This window comes from Pipistrellus kuhlii, unplaced genomic scaffold (assembly GCF_014108245.1).
Source record: "Pipistrellus kuhlii isolate mPipKuh1 unplaced genomic scaffold, mPipKuh1.p scaffold_m20_p_1, whole genome shotgun sequence".
NCBI classification, from domain to species: domain Eukaryota; kingdom Metazoa; phylum Chordata; class Mammalia; order Chiroptera; family Vespertilionidae; genus Pipistrellus; species Pipistrellus kuhlii.
The window spans coordinates 160,108,275-160,124,686 of NW_023425404.1; the positions used below are offsets into that span (position 1 = coordinate 160,108,275).

Genomic DNA, 16,412 nt, shown 5'->3' on the forward strand with positions numbered 1-16,412 from the left:
GTGGGAATATAGGTTTTCATAGTATTCATTTATTATTCTTTTAATGTCCATGGGACTTGTAGTGATGCTCCCTCTTTCATTTCTTATGTTAGTAATATTTATCCTCTCTTTTTCCTTAGACTAGCTAGAGGTTTGCTGATTTTATTGCTCTTTTAAAGAACCATCTTTTGGTTTAATTGCTTTTTTCTATTTATTATTTCCTATTTTTAATTTTATTGAATTCTGCTCTACTTCTTCTTATTTTATTTTATTATTATTTTTTTTATCTTACTTTGGATTTAACTTACTCTTCTTTTTCTAGATGCCTAAAATGAATTACTGATTTGAGAGTTTTCTTCTATTCTAATTTATGCATTCAATGCTGTATTACTGATTTGAGAGTTTTCTTCTATTCTAATTTATGCATTCAATGCTGTATGTTTCCTTCTGAGCACTACTTTCACAGCATTCAACAAATTTTGATAAATTGTTTTGGTGTTTTTATTTAATTAAGATAATTTAAATTTCTCTTGAGTTTATTCTTTCTCTCATGTATTATTTAGAAATAGGTTTAATTACTACATAATTTGGGATTTCCAGTTGTCTTTCTATTATGAAATTCTATCCTTTAAAATTTGTTGAGGGGTGTTTTATGGCCCAGAATGTGATTTATTTTGGTGAGTATTCCATGTGAGATTGAGAAGAATCTCTATTCTACTATTGTTAAATGAAGTAATCTGTAGATATCAATTATATTCAATTGATTGATGATGTTGAGTTTAACTAAATCTCTTGTTGATTTTCTGATTTCTGATAGAAACACGGCTAGAGCTCTGGTGCTCTGAGTCCATATATTCCCCTGACTTCTGTTTGGGAGAATATACTACACAAACTGTCTGAGCAGGTTCCTTTCAGACCCTCCCCATTGCACAACTGTTGGGTCCGAGCACCTCTGCCTAGGGACTGGACCTTTTTGGAGGTCAGGTCTTAGATGGAGAAGCCATGAAAAGTTGTGGGTGTATAAGAATGAGTCTTTATTGCAGAAGCCAGTGGTCATACAGCCATCAGACAGGACAGTCCTTCACAGCAATCCCATATAGGCAGCCACACACCGGTTGTTAAATACATGTTTTGCCCACACAGTAGTAGGAGTCTCTGTACCCATAGTTATTATATGAGCAGCCTTATGCTGCCCCCTAGACTCACTGCCTCATATAGTAGTGGCACCTGAGTTCTCTGGCTCAGCAGCTTATCCTCTCTCCCCTGCCCAGCACACTAGTTGCTCTCTGTAGCCTCACATAGAAACTACCTCTGAGTTTCTCTCTCAGCACACTGACTGGTTAATTATATGTATTATACTTACTTAGACAAAGGAGGCTAGTTGTCAACAATAACATCAATCATTTGGCTATAGAAGGGCATAGCATATTGTGAGATTGCTGTAGCCTTACAGCTTTGTAGTCCTTGGAGATTTCTGATTAAGATTCCCATGTTCAGAGTGACCTTGGCCATCCAGAATACTATCAACAAGGCCTCCAAACTCTAATTAGCCTTGACTATCTGGGAACTCTGACATGGTTCCCACAAGAGGTATCGAAGTCTCCAACTATGATAATGAATCCATTTATTTTTCCTTGCAGTTTGATCAGTTTTGTCTCCAGTAGTTGGACATTCTGTTGTTAGGTACCTAAGCACAGAAAATCTTTATGTCCCATTAAAGGCATTCTCCACTGATGTTAGTTTTATATCTCCAACATTTCTATTTGGTTCTTTTGGAGTATTTTCACCCTTTTGTTCACATTTCTTATATGTTCTTGCATGCTGTCTAGTTTATCCATTAGCATATCAATCACAGTTGTTTTAAATTCCTGGGATGATAATTCCAATATCTCTGCTGTCTATGGTTCTGATGACTACTTTCTCTCTCTCTTCAAATTGTGTTTTTGGCCTTTGGTATGTTTTGTAACTTTTTTCTGGACAACTAAACATGATGTATCAGGTCAAAGGAACTGCTGTCAGTAGACCTTTAGTAACACTTCCCAGGAAGTGTTCTATAGCTCTATGGTTAGGTCCAATGTTTTTAATGAACTATAAGCTTCACAAATACTTCTCCGTTTTTTACCATGCTCTCGGTGGAAGAGGATGGCTGGAATGGTCTGAAGTTGGGTATTTCCTTTTTTCAGCTCGGAAGAACTCTGATAATACCCCAGAAAGTTAGGCTCTATTTAATTAGTTACTTCTGATGGCAGGCCTTGTTAAAAAGAATAGAGTGCTCTGTAATATTTCAGAATGGTTCCTTTTTCCTCCCCCAGGGAGGAGCGCAAAGAAATTTTACTTTGATATTTATTGTGGGAATGTGGTTGATTGAACTTTGTACTTGATAGGGAGAGAAGAAACTTTCAAGCACCTTACACGCAGAACCACAATATTGAATATGTTATAGAAAACTCACATTTATCCATAAGAAAATATCAACAAACAATAGAAAAAAAAATAAGCTAAATTTATGAACAGGCATTTTAGAAGAGAAAACCCAGCTTCCCCTCACCCTGCCTATCCCATGATATAATATTATGTGAAATGATCATTATTCTCAATGGTAATTAGGGAAAAGCAAATGCAAACCACAATGAAGTAGAATTTCATTTACATCAGAATGATGGTAATATTAGTTATACTGAAACTCATGCCTTGTGGAATGTCATTTGTCAGAAACTCCTATGAAGTTGTAGTTGGTTTAAATTGAGGAAGAAGCCACTAGAATGGAATTGGTCAAACAGATTTAGGATTATCCCAATTTACCACAAACCTGCTCCTTGGGTGTAACTTTTAGGTGACTAATCTAAGACTAAGCTATTATTATTTTTTGTAAATGGCCAAGTCAAGGAAGTTTGTCATTCCCTGGATGACTCCTATCTTGAAACTATGGAGATATGACAGTCTTTAACCCTGATCAGACAAGTTTCATCTTATTTGTTCTTTACATTTTACCCAGCCCATAAAAACCAACCAACCAACACTGGATGTAGCACATAAACCTGTGACACCTCGATCACCTTTAGAGCTACACAAGAAGATTCTTTTTTTGTTACTATTATCATCATTGCCATCATCGTCACCACCCTTGTCCCTGACACCACTGCAACAATCAGGACATAATGTACAGGTAAATAGGATTTTATTTGGGAAATGAAGTCTGTGAAACCTAACAAGTAACAACAAAGTATCTTTTAATCTCTTGCTAATTGGTTGCTTTCTATAATTCAGATTTTTTCCAGTCACTGTCAAGAAACATATTATTGTTTCTGAGGTTTAAAAGCCTTGTAAAGTCTCTAGGAGAATTTCCAAAAGTTGGAAAAAAGAATCAGATTGCAACAAAATTTTGCTCACTTTTTTTTTTTTTAAATAACCAATCATAAGAACACTTTCATTTTTGTTCTCTAGTAATAGAATTGAAATCAATTTTATAATATAAAATTGTTTTATAGAAATAATTTAAAACTATGACTGTTTTTATAGATTTTTAGAATAATGTGCTTTACAAAAATCATCATGAATTAATATCTGGCAAACTTCTGGAGGTCCTCAAAACTTCATAAATATTTAAATGAGATCTCTTTTTAGGGTATTCTGTTTTTGAAGAGTTCCAGAAGAAAGTTGGAAGGGGAGGCCATTCAACTCATTTGATCATTGATTTCTGTTCCTTATTCAAAATTTTCTCCATAGTGATTCCATGGCCTGTATAACAAAAATAAATAAAATAAAAGGTTTATCTTTATAAAATTTGAGAAATTTTGCACTGGAATCTTGTGCTAACTCTCTTCTCTATATAACAACTTACTAGTGCATCTAATTCAAATGGTCTAGAACTGAAGATCCAATAAATGAAGACTAGTTTATTATGCTTTGCAGTCAAAACTGATAATTCAGTATCAGAATATGGTTATAAGGAAATCTAATCTAGAAAACTATACCTGGTATGACTGTGGGATAAATTATAGTGAGATTGATGGTTTAAAATTGAATAATGTATTTATTACCATTTATATGAATATTAATATTGTTATTTGATTAAGATGAATGTCTGATTATGTCAGAATAGCAATGAGCCTTTACTTGAAGTAGATTCAATCCAAAATTGAGGCAATGATAGTCCAGTTAAGTATATGAAGTTGGTTAAATTCATTGAAGATTAATTTTAACCTATTCTCTTTATTCAATGAGGAGTTCATCCTGGAATACAAATCCCTACATCTAAAAAGAAAAACCCCCACCTGTGACTAAAATTAATTTGGCAGACAAAAGAGTAAATTGTTCCATGAATGGACATTTTCTTTGTTTGTATTTAGAACATAATCTTAATGGTTTCTGTTATCACTCAAAATAATAATGTATTCTTAAAGCCTATGCATCACATTTACTGATGGGAGGATTGAATAAATAATAAGCTACTGTGATATTTTAGATGTCAAAGACTCTCCTTAATTGTTTATGACAGGAAGAAATCCATAATGGGGGGAAGCCATATCAGCGCTAGAGTCAATAATTTTTCTTTAGAACATCTAACAGGGTATTCCAGAGCATCTAAAAGAGCTTTCATAGAAAAACATTTATAAGAGTTATGTAGTGATTCTTTTATAGAAATCATCTCAGCAACTTTAGGATTACTATTTAGGCTACACAATGTTTGAGTTCCTCAAACTGATATGCATTTCTCAGAAAGACTGAACTACTAGTCTACTGGCTAATCCAAAACAAATTTGAAATCTCACTATCGCAGTGAACTTCTACTCATTAAAATAAAATATTCTCAGATATTAGTAGGATTAAAAATATAGTTATTAATTAATTTAATTTTATATTTCTCTTAAAGTGTGATTCATTTAGTATGAAAGAATGTGCCAGAATAGCATTTTGCTTTGAGTATGAGATTAAACAATAGAATTCCAGTATGAAAGCTTACATACACTGGGGAGTTTCTCTGAAGAGATTATGGTTCTTGTCAACATGAATTTAGCAAGTCATCAATGAAAGGAAGAGAAAGGATTAAAAATAGAGAACAGAGCATAGAGGAAATAAGACAGGTGGAGTTACACAGTTGTGGCTTAACGTAGTATTTTTAAAAAGTGTAACTTCCCCTGTCCCTCAAATCTCCTCTACCTAAAAAGCAGTTGGTCCTTCAGGCATTAGAACAAAAAGAAAGATGCTCATAGTCATAGAGAATACTTAATCTGCCAAATATTAAATATTAGAAAATAAAATTAAAGAAAAAGTAGACAAAAAAAAATCTATCCAGGATCTCATAACAGGGATAACTGCAGTTGACATCATGATGTTTTTTTCCTCATTTAATGAAAACTTATAAATGGTTATATTATGTATTTGTTTATAAATCTATATATGTCGTTGCTAATTATGTGGTCATAGTTTAAAAAAATACATTCAGACCTAATGCCTATATTATAAATCAGATTGTATGAGTTAGAGAAAAGACAGGTAGATTTAAAATGTCTATCATCTGATTTGAGCCATTTTTCTCCTTTCATAGGTATGGCATGTCATCCCAGAGAAGATCTTGGCCACTATATATGACAATCCTTATTTTTCTTGGAGTGGCGGCAATTGTGGGAGTAACTATTGGTCTTCTTGTTCATTTTCTGGCAGTTGGTCAGTATTAATTATTTTCAATTTTCACCCTTACTACTAAATCTCCTTTTGCTTAGGGACTATCAAGAAACAACATAAGTATTAAATTCTTTTGGTAAAATTTATTATTTACTAGTATTTTATTTCAACATAATTACTTTCCATGAAATTTATTTAAAAAATTGGAATAAGATGCCTCCTTGATCCATTGTGTACATTATATCATCAACTATGGGAATATGGCAAGATTGAAATATTCAATACTTTGATGCTAATATTCATTGTAAATAAAGGAACTTGTGTGGTAGGTTTGTAGTTGAGTTATGTCTTTTAGTAAATATACCTCAAACTATTGAGATCCCTACTCTTTGTGGCTCAGTTCTGGTATTGACAAATTAATCTGTGCAGCCGCAAATGCCCAACTTCAGCATACTAAATGCAACAGTGTTAAAGATTCTAGTTATTTGTGTTCTGTTTTGTGATACATATTATAGATTAAAATTATGAAATGGTAATTACAAAAGGGTCTTGGAGTTTATATTTTGTAATCTAGTCTTCATTATTAGTGAAAAATATTCCAGAGGACTAAAATGATATGCTGGGTGACAGCCAATTTGTGTCTCCTTGTATTAATATTTAACAAATTGAATTAGTTTATCTAACTTTATATACTTTACTCTTTTCAAAATGACCTTATATAACTTTTTAGTCAGGAACTAGCATTTGTTTTTTATATATACTGGTTGCCATAAGAAAAAGTAGAGAAAACTACAAAAAAAGAAAACTTTTTATTTTAGGTTGAAATGATATTTCTGACTTCTAGGACAATGAATTATTTCAGCTCAAGTGATCACATTTTTCAAAGTCTATAGGCACTCCTTGGAGACTATGTGGTGCTTTTTAAGGTTGCTCAAAAGCACAGTTGTTCTCAAAATATGTGCATGGGTTATCCCTAATCAAAATTTGGTACCATTTTTTATTAGTTCCTATTTTTGAAAGTACATATATGACTTAGAAGAGCTACCTGTAGGCTTGTCATGTTATAAATTATGGTGGCCTACTATATCAGGTGAAGCAGTTTACATTTGGGAACAGAAAAAAAATGGGGAATGTGAAACTCATGACATATGCCAGGCACCAGCCACCAGATGCCATAGGGAAGTGCAAAGGCAGCATGAAGTCCTAAAGGAATGACTTCAAGGAGTAGAAAGAAGACCAACAGTCAATGGGGCATAAGAAAGGGTGAAAGTGACTATAATTACTAACCCAGAAAGTGAAGGGAGATGTTTGTAATGTCTTTTGTATCACAGGTATTTAGGAAGATTAACTGGGTAATAACTAAGCTAAGAATTTAGATTACACATGAAAAATACATTGCATCTCTAGTGCATAGTTGGGTAAATTGCTATTAGCTGCTAATATTAATGTTTTCAGGAGGATTTTGAGGAACATGATGTCTATTATCCTATGAAGAAAGGAGGGGATCACTTTATGAATGCTGGCTAGTTGCTATTTCTAGAATAAGTGAATATTAATTTCCCTCCATTTTCCTCCTCTTCTTTTCCCCATTCCTATGATTATTTCTAAAATTAGGTTGAATATTAATTTTGACATAAAGATATGGTGGGACTTGAGGTCAATTTCTATCTTAAAATTCTTTGAGTATTTCTCTATTTCATAGGAAAGATTTACCATTACCAAGGGGATTTTCATATTTCTGGAGTCACATACAATGATAGCTGTGAAAATGCAGCCTCAGAAGTTAGCAAAGATCTGAGCAAAGATATTGAGACTAAGGTAAGTCGGTGGTTTATTTTATTAATGTCATCATAAATTTGACTAAAATAAACATGGTGGCTCTTTTATTTTTTCTCTTGACAGATGCGTGATGAATTTCAAAATTCTAGCATATACAAAGAATATGTCAACTCTCAGGTCATCAAACTTCTGTAAGTGCCAATTTATTCATGATATTATGGAAAGGGATGTAGGTGATATGTAACATTAGCCCTGGTTTTACATAATAACAACATAAGAGAGAAAAAGAGAGAGAGAGAAACGGAAGGAAAGAAGGAAGGAAGGACAGAAAGAAGGAAGAGTTGCCCATAAATTAAGGTATCATTGTATTTAACAAATTTCTGTTCACAGTAGAAACTGTTCCATACAAATCTGCAATCTTATACCTAAAGGGGAATTACAAGGTAGTTTGTGGCAATCAGGTCTAACTGATTTCTATGATAAAAGATAATTATAACTATAGAAAACAAGGATTCCAACTTGGTTGTTTTGCTATCCATATATGAGCCACCTCTTCTTTCATCCATATCCATCTGGCATGCCTTTCCTAAAATAATCTTTAGTATTACCATCACTGTAATAACTGTGGAGCAAAGTGAATCATTTAAGATAGCATTTGTTGAAATATGTCTTGGAAGTTTCTTTTGAATGCTTCCCAGCTTGACATTAAGCTCTCAATTACCTCTTAATCTAAATTAAAGTTATTAGAAAATACCTACATGAGAACATGTTTTTTTTTTTTTTTACTCTGTTATAATAAAATCTCATGTTAATCATTTATTTGCTGGTACTCAGTTTCTCTGATGTGTTTAAAACACAGGGTGGGGCAAAAGTAGGTTCACAGTTGTGAGCAGGTGAAATACAGAGCTTATTATCATATCATTATTTACTAGTTATATTATTTTCCATATGAACAAGTGTAAACCTACTTTTGTCCCACCCTGTATTCTGTGATTCACATCTTTCTAGTTTGTGATTCACATCTTTCTCCATGCACAATACCTCTGAACCCATTAGAATATTTTTTGGGACCCTTGCACTTTAAAAAAAACTAGGACAATTTTTATCTATTGTTCTCTAATATATGTAAAGAAAATATGGTAATTAAAACTTGGGAAGTTCAATGTGTTCACAAAACATCTAAAAACTCAAGAAGCAACAACTAGAACATTTCTGCTGTTTCTAGCCCTCATTCCAATGGTTCAAGGGTGCAGTTGCAGCTGACATTCAAGTTTCCTCCAGGAAAGAGGGACATCATGAAGTCTGCAATCCAAGCTGTCTTATTTCAGCTGTTGAAAGACAACATGGTGACCTGGAATGCAGTTCCAGATTCCATTAAACTTACAGGTATTTCACTTATTTCCATTATTTTCTATTACCTGGGCTTATGGACTATTAAAGAAAAAGGGTATGAGAGGAAAAAAAAGCAAGAGTTTCTGGAATTTGTTTAGAAAAAAATATGCTTCCCAAAGTCTGGCACTTTTACAATACATTGTTAGTAGAAGGGTAAGTGACATAGAGTTTTGTCTGAAGAGTGATTGCCTAAGTGATCATTATGACTGAATGACCATTAATGGTCACTATAATGCACACTGACCATTAGGGGGCAGATGCTCAATGCAGGAGCTTTGCCCTGGTGGTCAGTGCGCTCCAAAATGAGAGCTCTGCTCAGCCAAAAGCTGGGCTCATGACTGATGAGCACAACTGCGGTGATGAAAACCTCTCCTGCCTCCACAGCAGTGCTACCGAGTGGTGACAGGTACAGTGGCGCTGTGATGACCAGCAGTGAGCTGCACCTGGCCCTAGCTGGGGCTTCCCCCGGCCACCTGCTGCTTCAGCACTGCTCTATCCCCCGAGGGGTCCTGGAATGATAGAGTGCAGGCCAGGCTGAGGGAACCCCCCGCCTCTGCACAAATCCAGGCCTCTAGTCTCTTTCTCTCTCTCCTCTCTCTCTCTCTCTCTCTCTCTCTCTCTCTCTCTCTCTCTCTCTATATATATATATATATATATATATATATATATAGATAGATATAGATATAGATATAGATATAGATATAGATATAGATATAGATATAGATATAGATATAGATATAGATATAGATATAGATATAGATAGATATAGATATATATAGATAGATAGATAGATATATCTATATATAGATATAGATATAGATATCTATATCTATATCTACAGTATATCTATATCTATATCTATATATATAGATATATCTATCTATCTATATCTATCTATCTATCTATCTATCTATCTATCTATCTATCATCTATCTATCTATCTATCTATATATATGACGCACACTGACCACCAGGGGGTAGACGCTCAGTGCAGAAGTGGAAACAGCAGGCATGAAAACATGGAACAGACTGATGAATCTAAGAGGGAAGGGGGATGGAGGAAGGGCGGAATTAACAAAATATCTTATTTGCATACTAGAGGCCTAGTGCAAGGATTCATCTCTAGTAAAATATAATTTTAACTGGACCTTTTTCTTTATAATATAGATAATTCTGAGTATTTCAGAGTAATAAGAATGATCATAAAGAAAGAAATTTAAAAATAATGCCCAGTCCTGTTTTTAGTAAGAATGTCAGCTCTTTACTACACTAAATATTTTACAACTATTATAAAATTGAGAGCTTTGTTTTTTTTTTAATTTCCTTTTCCCTTTTTCCTATGCCTTGTAGAGATATAAAGATATGATTAAAATATAACAAGAAAGAGTGAGAGGGGCTGATAATACATGAAATATTCTGAATATTTAAATGTTGGTCATAATTGGGGTAGAAAACTTAGCCTTTATGTTCTTAGATCTAAGATAATTGCTTAGTGATATTTTATCAATTTTATGTCTTTTAAATTTCAGAAATCAGCAAGGCTAATGCTGAAATGCTTACCAACAAATGTAAGTTTAGAAACTTTATTGTACATTTAACACATTCACAAATATTTCTCAAATTTTTTCCCTAAAAAGGATCTTGAAGTACATCATATGGAAATCCATAGTAGTCTTTCAAAATTATTGGATATATCAGATATGTATCTAAATTTCTTTTTGAACAACACTGGCATATGAATTTTAACTTGTAAGCATTTGTCCAAGAGGATGAAATAAAACCTGACTCCAAAGAATTGAATTATGAGTTAAGAATATCATTCTGAGTAAGTTAAAATAAGAAAGACTGAAGGAAAATAAGACAAATTGGGAAAATAAGAAAATAAACAACTAGGCTGTATCAAATATATTTAATATTGATGAAAAATAGTTCTGTGCCCTTTCAATAATCTTGAGAGTATCATGTTGCCCCCAAGAATTAACCCTATATTCATACACTCAGTGGGTATTTTTGGAGTATCTGTTGTCCATATGGGGCCTTATAGGTAGCACCACATATGCTATGCAAGATGCAGACATTAATGAAACAAAGTCTCCACTTTCAAAAAGTTTGAAAGTTTTTTGGAGAAATGAGAATGATAACAAATAGAGGCAATAAAAGTCAGTGGTTTGAGGATGCTTGAGACTGGAAAAGAGAATATGTAAAAGTCACCCAAACCAAGATGGAGTGGGTACCTGATAACAGCGGGAAAGAAACAGCATCGCTTAGGAGATGCTGGACAATCACTAAAGGATTTCAAGTCGTGTTTTAAGATTCATAGCTTATAAAGCATTATCAAAGATACCTGCTTTTGTATAAATAAATCCTTTCTTCAGGTTGTGGGAGACAACTGGCCAATAGTGTTAGAACAGACAACCGAATCGTGAATGGGGTAAATGCCAAGACGGGGGCATGGCCATGGCAGGCCAGTATGCAGTGGAAAAGCCAACACTTCTGTGGAGCATCTCTGATCAGCAGCAGGTGGCTACTATCTGCAGCTCATTGCTTTACTAAGTAAGTAGAAAGTCTGACTATGGGTAGGATTCTGGGTGCTGGCTTATTTTTGGTAGTTTGTGGGGGTTAAACTAAATTTGTGAACATTCACCAAGGCCACATACAGTTACAAGTACCATTAAAATTAAAGGGTAGCAAGTTATTTAAATTTGATAAAGAAAAAGTGAATGGAAATAATTCTCATTTCCCAACAAGCTACTTGGGACTGACAGTAAGTACTTTACTTACATTATTTTACTTCATCAAAACAATAATTCTGCATAAAAGGTATAATTAATCTTATTTAATGATGAGAAAACTGGAGTTCAGAAATAGTGACATAAATTGGCCAAGATCATATAACTTTTAAATATCAGAAATTGAATGTGAACTTGGGTATGTCTTACTTTTCCCCTTATTTTTGCTCTTCAGGTGCTTACTTTTCCCCTTATTTTTGCTCTTCAGGGATTTACATTTACAATCTAGTTAAAGAATTTTAAATATGATGCATTCAGGGTATAAGACCACAGAGCATAGTAAATGTCTTGTCTACAATATGAGTAAGATCTATGGAAATTTGATGAATAAAGACAGCATATCCAACTGAGATATCTATCTATTATCTATCTATCTATCTATCTATTATCTATCTATCTATCTATCTATCTATCATCATCATCATCATCTATCATCTATCTATCTATCTATCTATCTATCTATCCATCTATCATCTATCTACCCATCCATCTCTACACAACTGGTTGACTGCTCAACTGGTGGACCGGTTAAATGGTTGACCAGTAGCTATGACAAACACTGATCACCAGGGAGCAGACACTCAACACAGGAGCTGCCCTCTTGGTGGTCAGTGCACTTTCACAATGAGAGCACCACTCAGCAAGCTTACTGAACTGAAGTGGTAGCAGGCACAGTGAGGCCAGGATGAGTGGGGGCACCTGGCAGGGGTTCAGGCTCTTCCCCAGCCTTCTGCTGCTTCGGGCACTACTGCATCCCTTGGGAATATCGAACTGCTGGTTTCGGCCTCATCCCCACTTGGCCTGTGGGGATCAAGCTGAAGCCAGCAGTCCAAAATCCCCTGCGGGGTCCTGAATTGAGAGATGGTGCAGGCAAGGCTGATTTGCAGATGTTACAAATCATCTGCACCAGCCCTCTAGTGAAGATATAAAATTTGATCTGGCTCCTACAGATAATAAGAATTGATTAATAATGGTGGGTGTATGGAAAAGAATAATATGTGTATTTGACTAAGAAAACAGTCTTCTTCAAATGCATTGAGATGGAATAACACAAGTCATTTTGTGGGTACAAACAAAAAGAGTAACTGGAAATAGAGAGGATTTTGTTAAATAAAAGCATTAGAAAATATGCTTAGAAAATATGTATTGATTGGGGACATCTCTAAATGATAAATGTTTACTTATTTAACTCTCTTACAAAACATTTAGCATTTGTCCCTCTGATATAATTTTCACACACACACACACACAAAAAAAAAATAGCCCATGGACTATGGACCATGGAGACTTTTCAAAAGTGTAGATCCTTAAGCATCACACTAAACCTTTTAATATAAATCTCTGGAGGCGGAGCCTGGGCTGAGTCTAAGGGCATAAAGCTTCAAACATAGCTGTGAAGCATGTGGAATCCCAGAAGCTTTCAGAGTAGTGGAAGAACTGAAGAGTGTCACTGTTACATGAAGGTCTTGAAACCTTACAACAACAACAACACAGGGAGTATCTAATCTTTTGAGGGAAACTGAAAATAGTTAAACAAGATATTAGGTCCTAAATTGAGGAAGAGTTTCAGTGAAAACTTGAGAAATGGGTCATAAAATCTTAAATTAGAAGTGAAATGTATTGACTTGGTAAACATAATAGGATGATTGGGTGAAAACAAGTGGCTTTTTTTTTTTTTTTTTTTTTTTTAAGAAATCCAGGCTATTTGGCAATGACTGATTCTGGACGCCATGTACAGAAGCTACTAGGATGATTCTGACCTAAGTCAAATGTTCAGAACATGGAGAGGGCTGAAGTGCAAGGAGGAGACATCAGTGACTGTAGTTAGGATGATTTGCAGAAGGTTGACAGCTCTAATAGTCCTTAGCAGTATTTTTATGTGACTACAGCATTTGTAACATCTGCAAATCAAAGACATTTAAAAAAATCAAATCAAATGATTCACAGTGTTATATGGGAATCTCATGCCTTACATCGACCACTAGGAACAGTGTGGTGGCACAGAAGTTGAATGCTTTTTCATTGAATTGTGTCTTTCAGAAAAAACAATCCAAAAGATTGGACCGTCAACTTTGGAACTCTATTAAGTAGACCATATCTGACACTGAAAGTCCAAAGCATTATTTCTCATGAAAATTTTAGCGGGCCTGGGGTCCACAATGACATTGCCCTGGTGCAGCTTGCTAAAGAAGTCTCTTTCTCAAAGTACGTACGTAGAGTTTGTCTTCCTGAAGCCAAAATGAAGCTCGCAGACAATGACAGTGTTGTAGTTACAGGATGGGGAGCACTTTATATGTCTGGTAAGTTTTTCTCTAAAAGCATAATAGCTCCATGGGAATAATTATTTAAATGATCAACTAATTAATCAGTTTCTCATGCAATTAACCAATTAGTAAATATACTGAAAAGAATAACAAACTGCTGGAACCAGTTACTTATTTAACTCTCTTACAAAGCATTTGGGAATGAGAGATATTTGAGAATTGGAAAAATCACAGTTGTGTGAGGCAACCAGCTATAATAAACACTGGAAAGAGACCAATCTAGCCTGGGGCTGGCCTGGCTCCTGGTCACCAAAAGACTCTGCTTTATTTTATAGATATTCTTTATCTCAACAAACAAAGTGAAGATCTCCTTAATATGTAGAATTTGTGTCCTTTAGGTCCCCTTCCAAACATCCTCCAAGAGGCCTTGGTGAAGATTATCGATAACAAAGTTTGCAATGCTCCACATACATTATCTGGCTTAGTGACCGATAGCATGCTATGTGCTGGATTTCTGTCAGGAAAAACTGATGCCTGTCAGGTACGTCTAGATAGAGCATCAAATCATTTTCTCCCAAAGTACTAACTAAGTGGCAGTTTTTATTACCACAAAATGTTTATCTGTGTTAATGACTTCTACAGACTACCTTCTTATTTCAATCCATAAAATGAGTATTGATTGCCTCCATTTATATACCAGACACCAGCCTAGATGCTAGGGATGCAGTGGTGAACACAATCCCTGCCCTCATGGAGTTTTCAGTCTAGGAATCCACACAGATGATAACACCTACAAGGCAATAAAATAGATTTGGCCCTATTTCCTGGGCAATCTGCAGATCTACAATGCTGCCTCTTCCTTATCCAGAGATGCAGCAGATTTAACATGTGCACACGGCTTCATGGAGCAGCTGAGTCGCTTTCTCCAGAGTCAAAGCTGGACTCATCATAAAGTCAATTTCCAGTCTGTCCATTCCAGCATTTGGCAGTTGTAGACAATAGATTCTGGTTTGGAGTTTCCATGGGTTTTGTTTATTTTTATTTTATTTCATATTTTCTGTCACCATTTATCTCTTATATGCCCTTCCTCACCCTACCATCTCCCAATCGCCACATTATTGAAAAGCCTAAGAGTTCCAGAGTTTCTAAGCCTAAATAGGGTGGATTATTTTCAATGCTGGGGAACTATTGATAACTCCAGAAGAGAGAGCAAAGGAAATTCTTATACAGGATAAGAAACTCTCTCCCCCTTCCCTTTTTTTTTTCTAGAATGATTCTGGTGGACCACTAGTTTACCCTGACTCTAGAAATATCTGGTACCTTGTCGGAATAGTAAGCTGGGGTGATGGATGTGCTAAAAAGAATAAGCCAGGTGTCTATACTCGAGTGACTGCTTATCGTGATTGGATTACCTCCAAGACTGGACTCTGAAAGAAAAGTAACTTTGGAATGGAACATAAAGACAACTGCTGGAATTCTTATCTGTTGCTTCAAAATCTTTTTCTTTTGACTGTTGGTATAGCAGTTATTTTCTTAGATAAATACCAGGAGGTTTTTATCAATATTTTATTATACCTAAAACACTATCCATTTATTTCCTCTGTTAACTAATATAGAAAACACTAAGAAAAAATAGATAGCTACAATATTTTTTATTGTTCTGTTTTATCCTACTATTATATTCAGAATTGACCTTAACTTATTTTTCAGAATTTAAAAAACAACACAACTTTTAGTATGAGAACACAAATGTTATATCTATCAAATAAATTATTTTTCATTCTATAAATTATAGTTACATTTTGTTATAGTGAAATATATAAGACATAATGTACATTCATTTCTTGTTTATGTGTGACATAATTTGTGTGCCTCATAAAATCATACAATCTTTGTGTGGAGAAGAGTCTCAGAGGTTCAACCAGAGCAAGTCTCTCAATGTTTAGATTGATAAACTAAAGACTAAAGAGGAAAAATTATTTGTTTAAAGTCAATCTTCAACCTTGCTGATAAGTTACAACACTCACATGAATTTTCCTTCATAGAGTTTAGAACCAAAATTAACCGGGAATTTAAAAACAATCCTAAGTTGCAATTATTTAAATAACATTTTCTGCTTGTCATTATTTTTCATTTGTTCACCTTCACTTGTAGCAAAAATAATGTGAGGTTTTCAAGGGCAGGGAACTTTGTGGCATCAATTCAATAGTTCCAATATCTAGAAGTAATTTCCCAATATAAAAAGAGGTAGCCCAAGATTTTAAAAGTAGCTAAAGTAGCCCAGCCAGCCTGGCTCAGTGATTGAGCATTGAGCTATGAATGAGGAGGTCACAGTTTGATTCCTAGTCAGGGTTCATGCCTGGATTGTGGGCTTGATCCCCATTGTGGGCATGCAGAAGGCAGCTGATCAATGGTTCTCTCTCATCATTGATGTTTCTATCTCTCTCTTCCTCTCCCTTTCTCTCTGAAACCAATAAAAATATATTTTAAGAAAAGTAGCTAAAATAAAGTAAAACTAGTTATTCCCTCAATTGTTTGTAATATTACTTTTTTATTATAAGGCATGACCAAATGACATCCTATC

General features: G+C 34.6%; 1 protein-coding gene across 1 annotated transcript; it reads left to right on the forward strand.

Annotated features, from left to right (window-relative positions):
* The first annotated feature begins 2,975 nt into the window (after nucleotides 1-2,975).
* Nucleotides 2,976-15,902, forward strand: LOC118709874 (transmembrane protease serine 11B). Its single transcript, XM_036422188.2, has 10 exons — nucleotides 2,976-3,145; nucleotides 5,528-5,646; nucleotides 7,307-7,422; nucleotides 7,507-7,574; nucleotides 8,609-8,769; nucleotides 10,305-10,343; nucleotides 11,151-11,328; nucleotides 13,605-13,864; nucleotides 14,227-14,369; nucleotides 15,098-15,902. Exons 1-10 carry the CDS (start codon nucleotides 3,138-3,140, stop codon nucleotides 15,257-15,259), a joined length of 1,254 nt encoding a protein of 417 aa, XP_036278081.1. The 5' UTR covers nucleotides 2,976-3,137; the 3' UTR covers nucleotides 15,260-15,902.
* The last annotated feature ends 510 nt before the right edge of the window (nucleotides 15,903-16,412 follow it).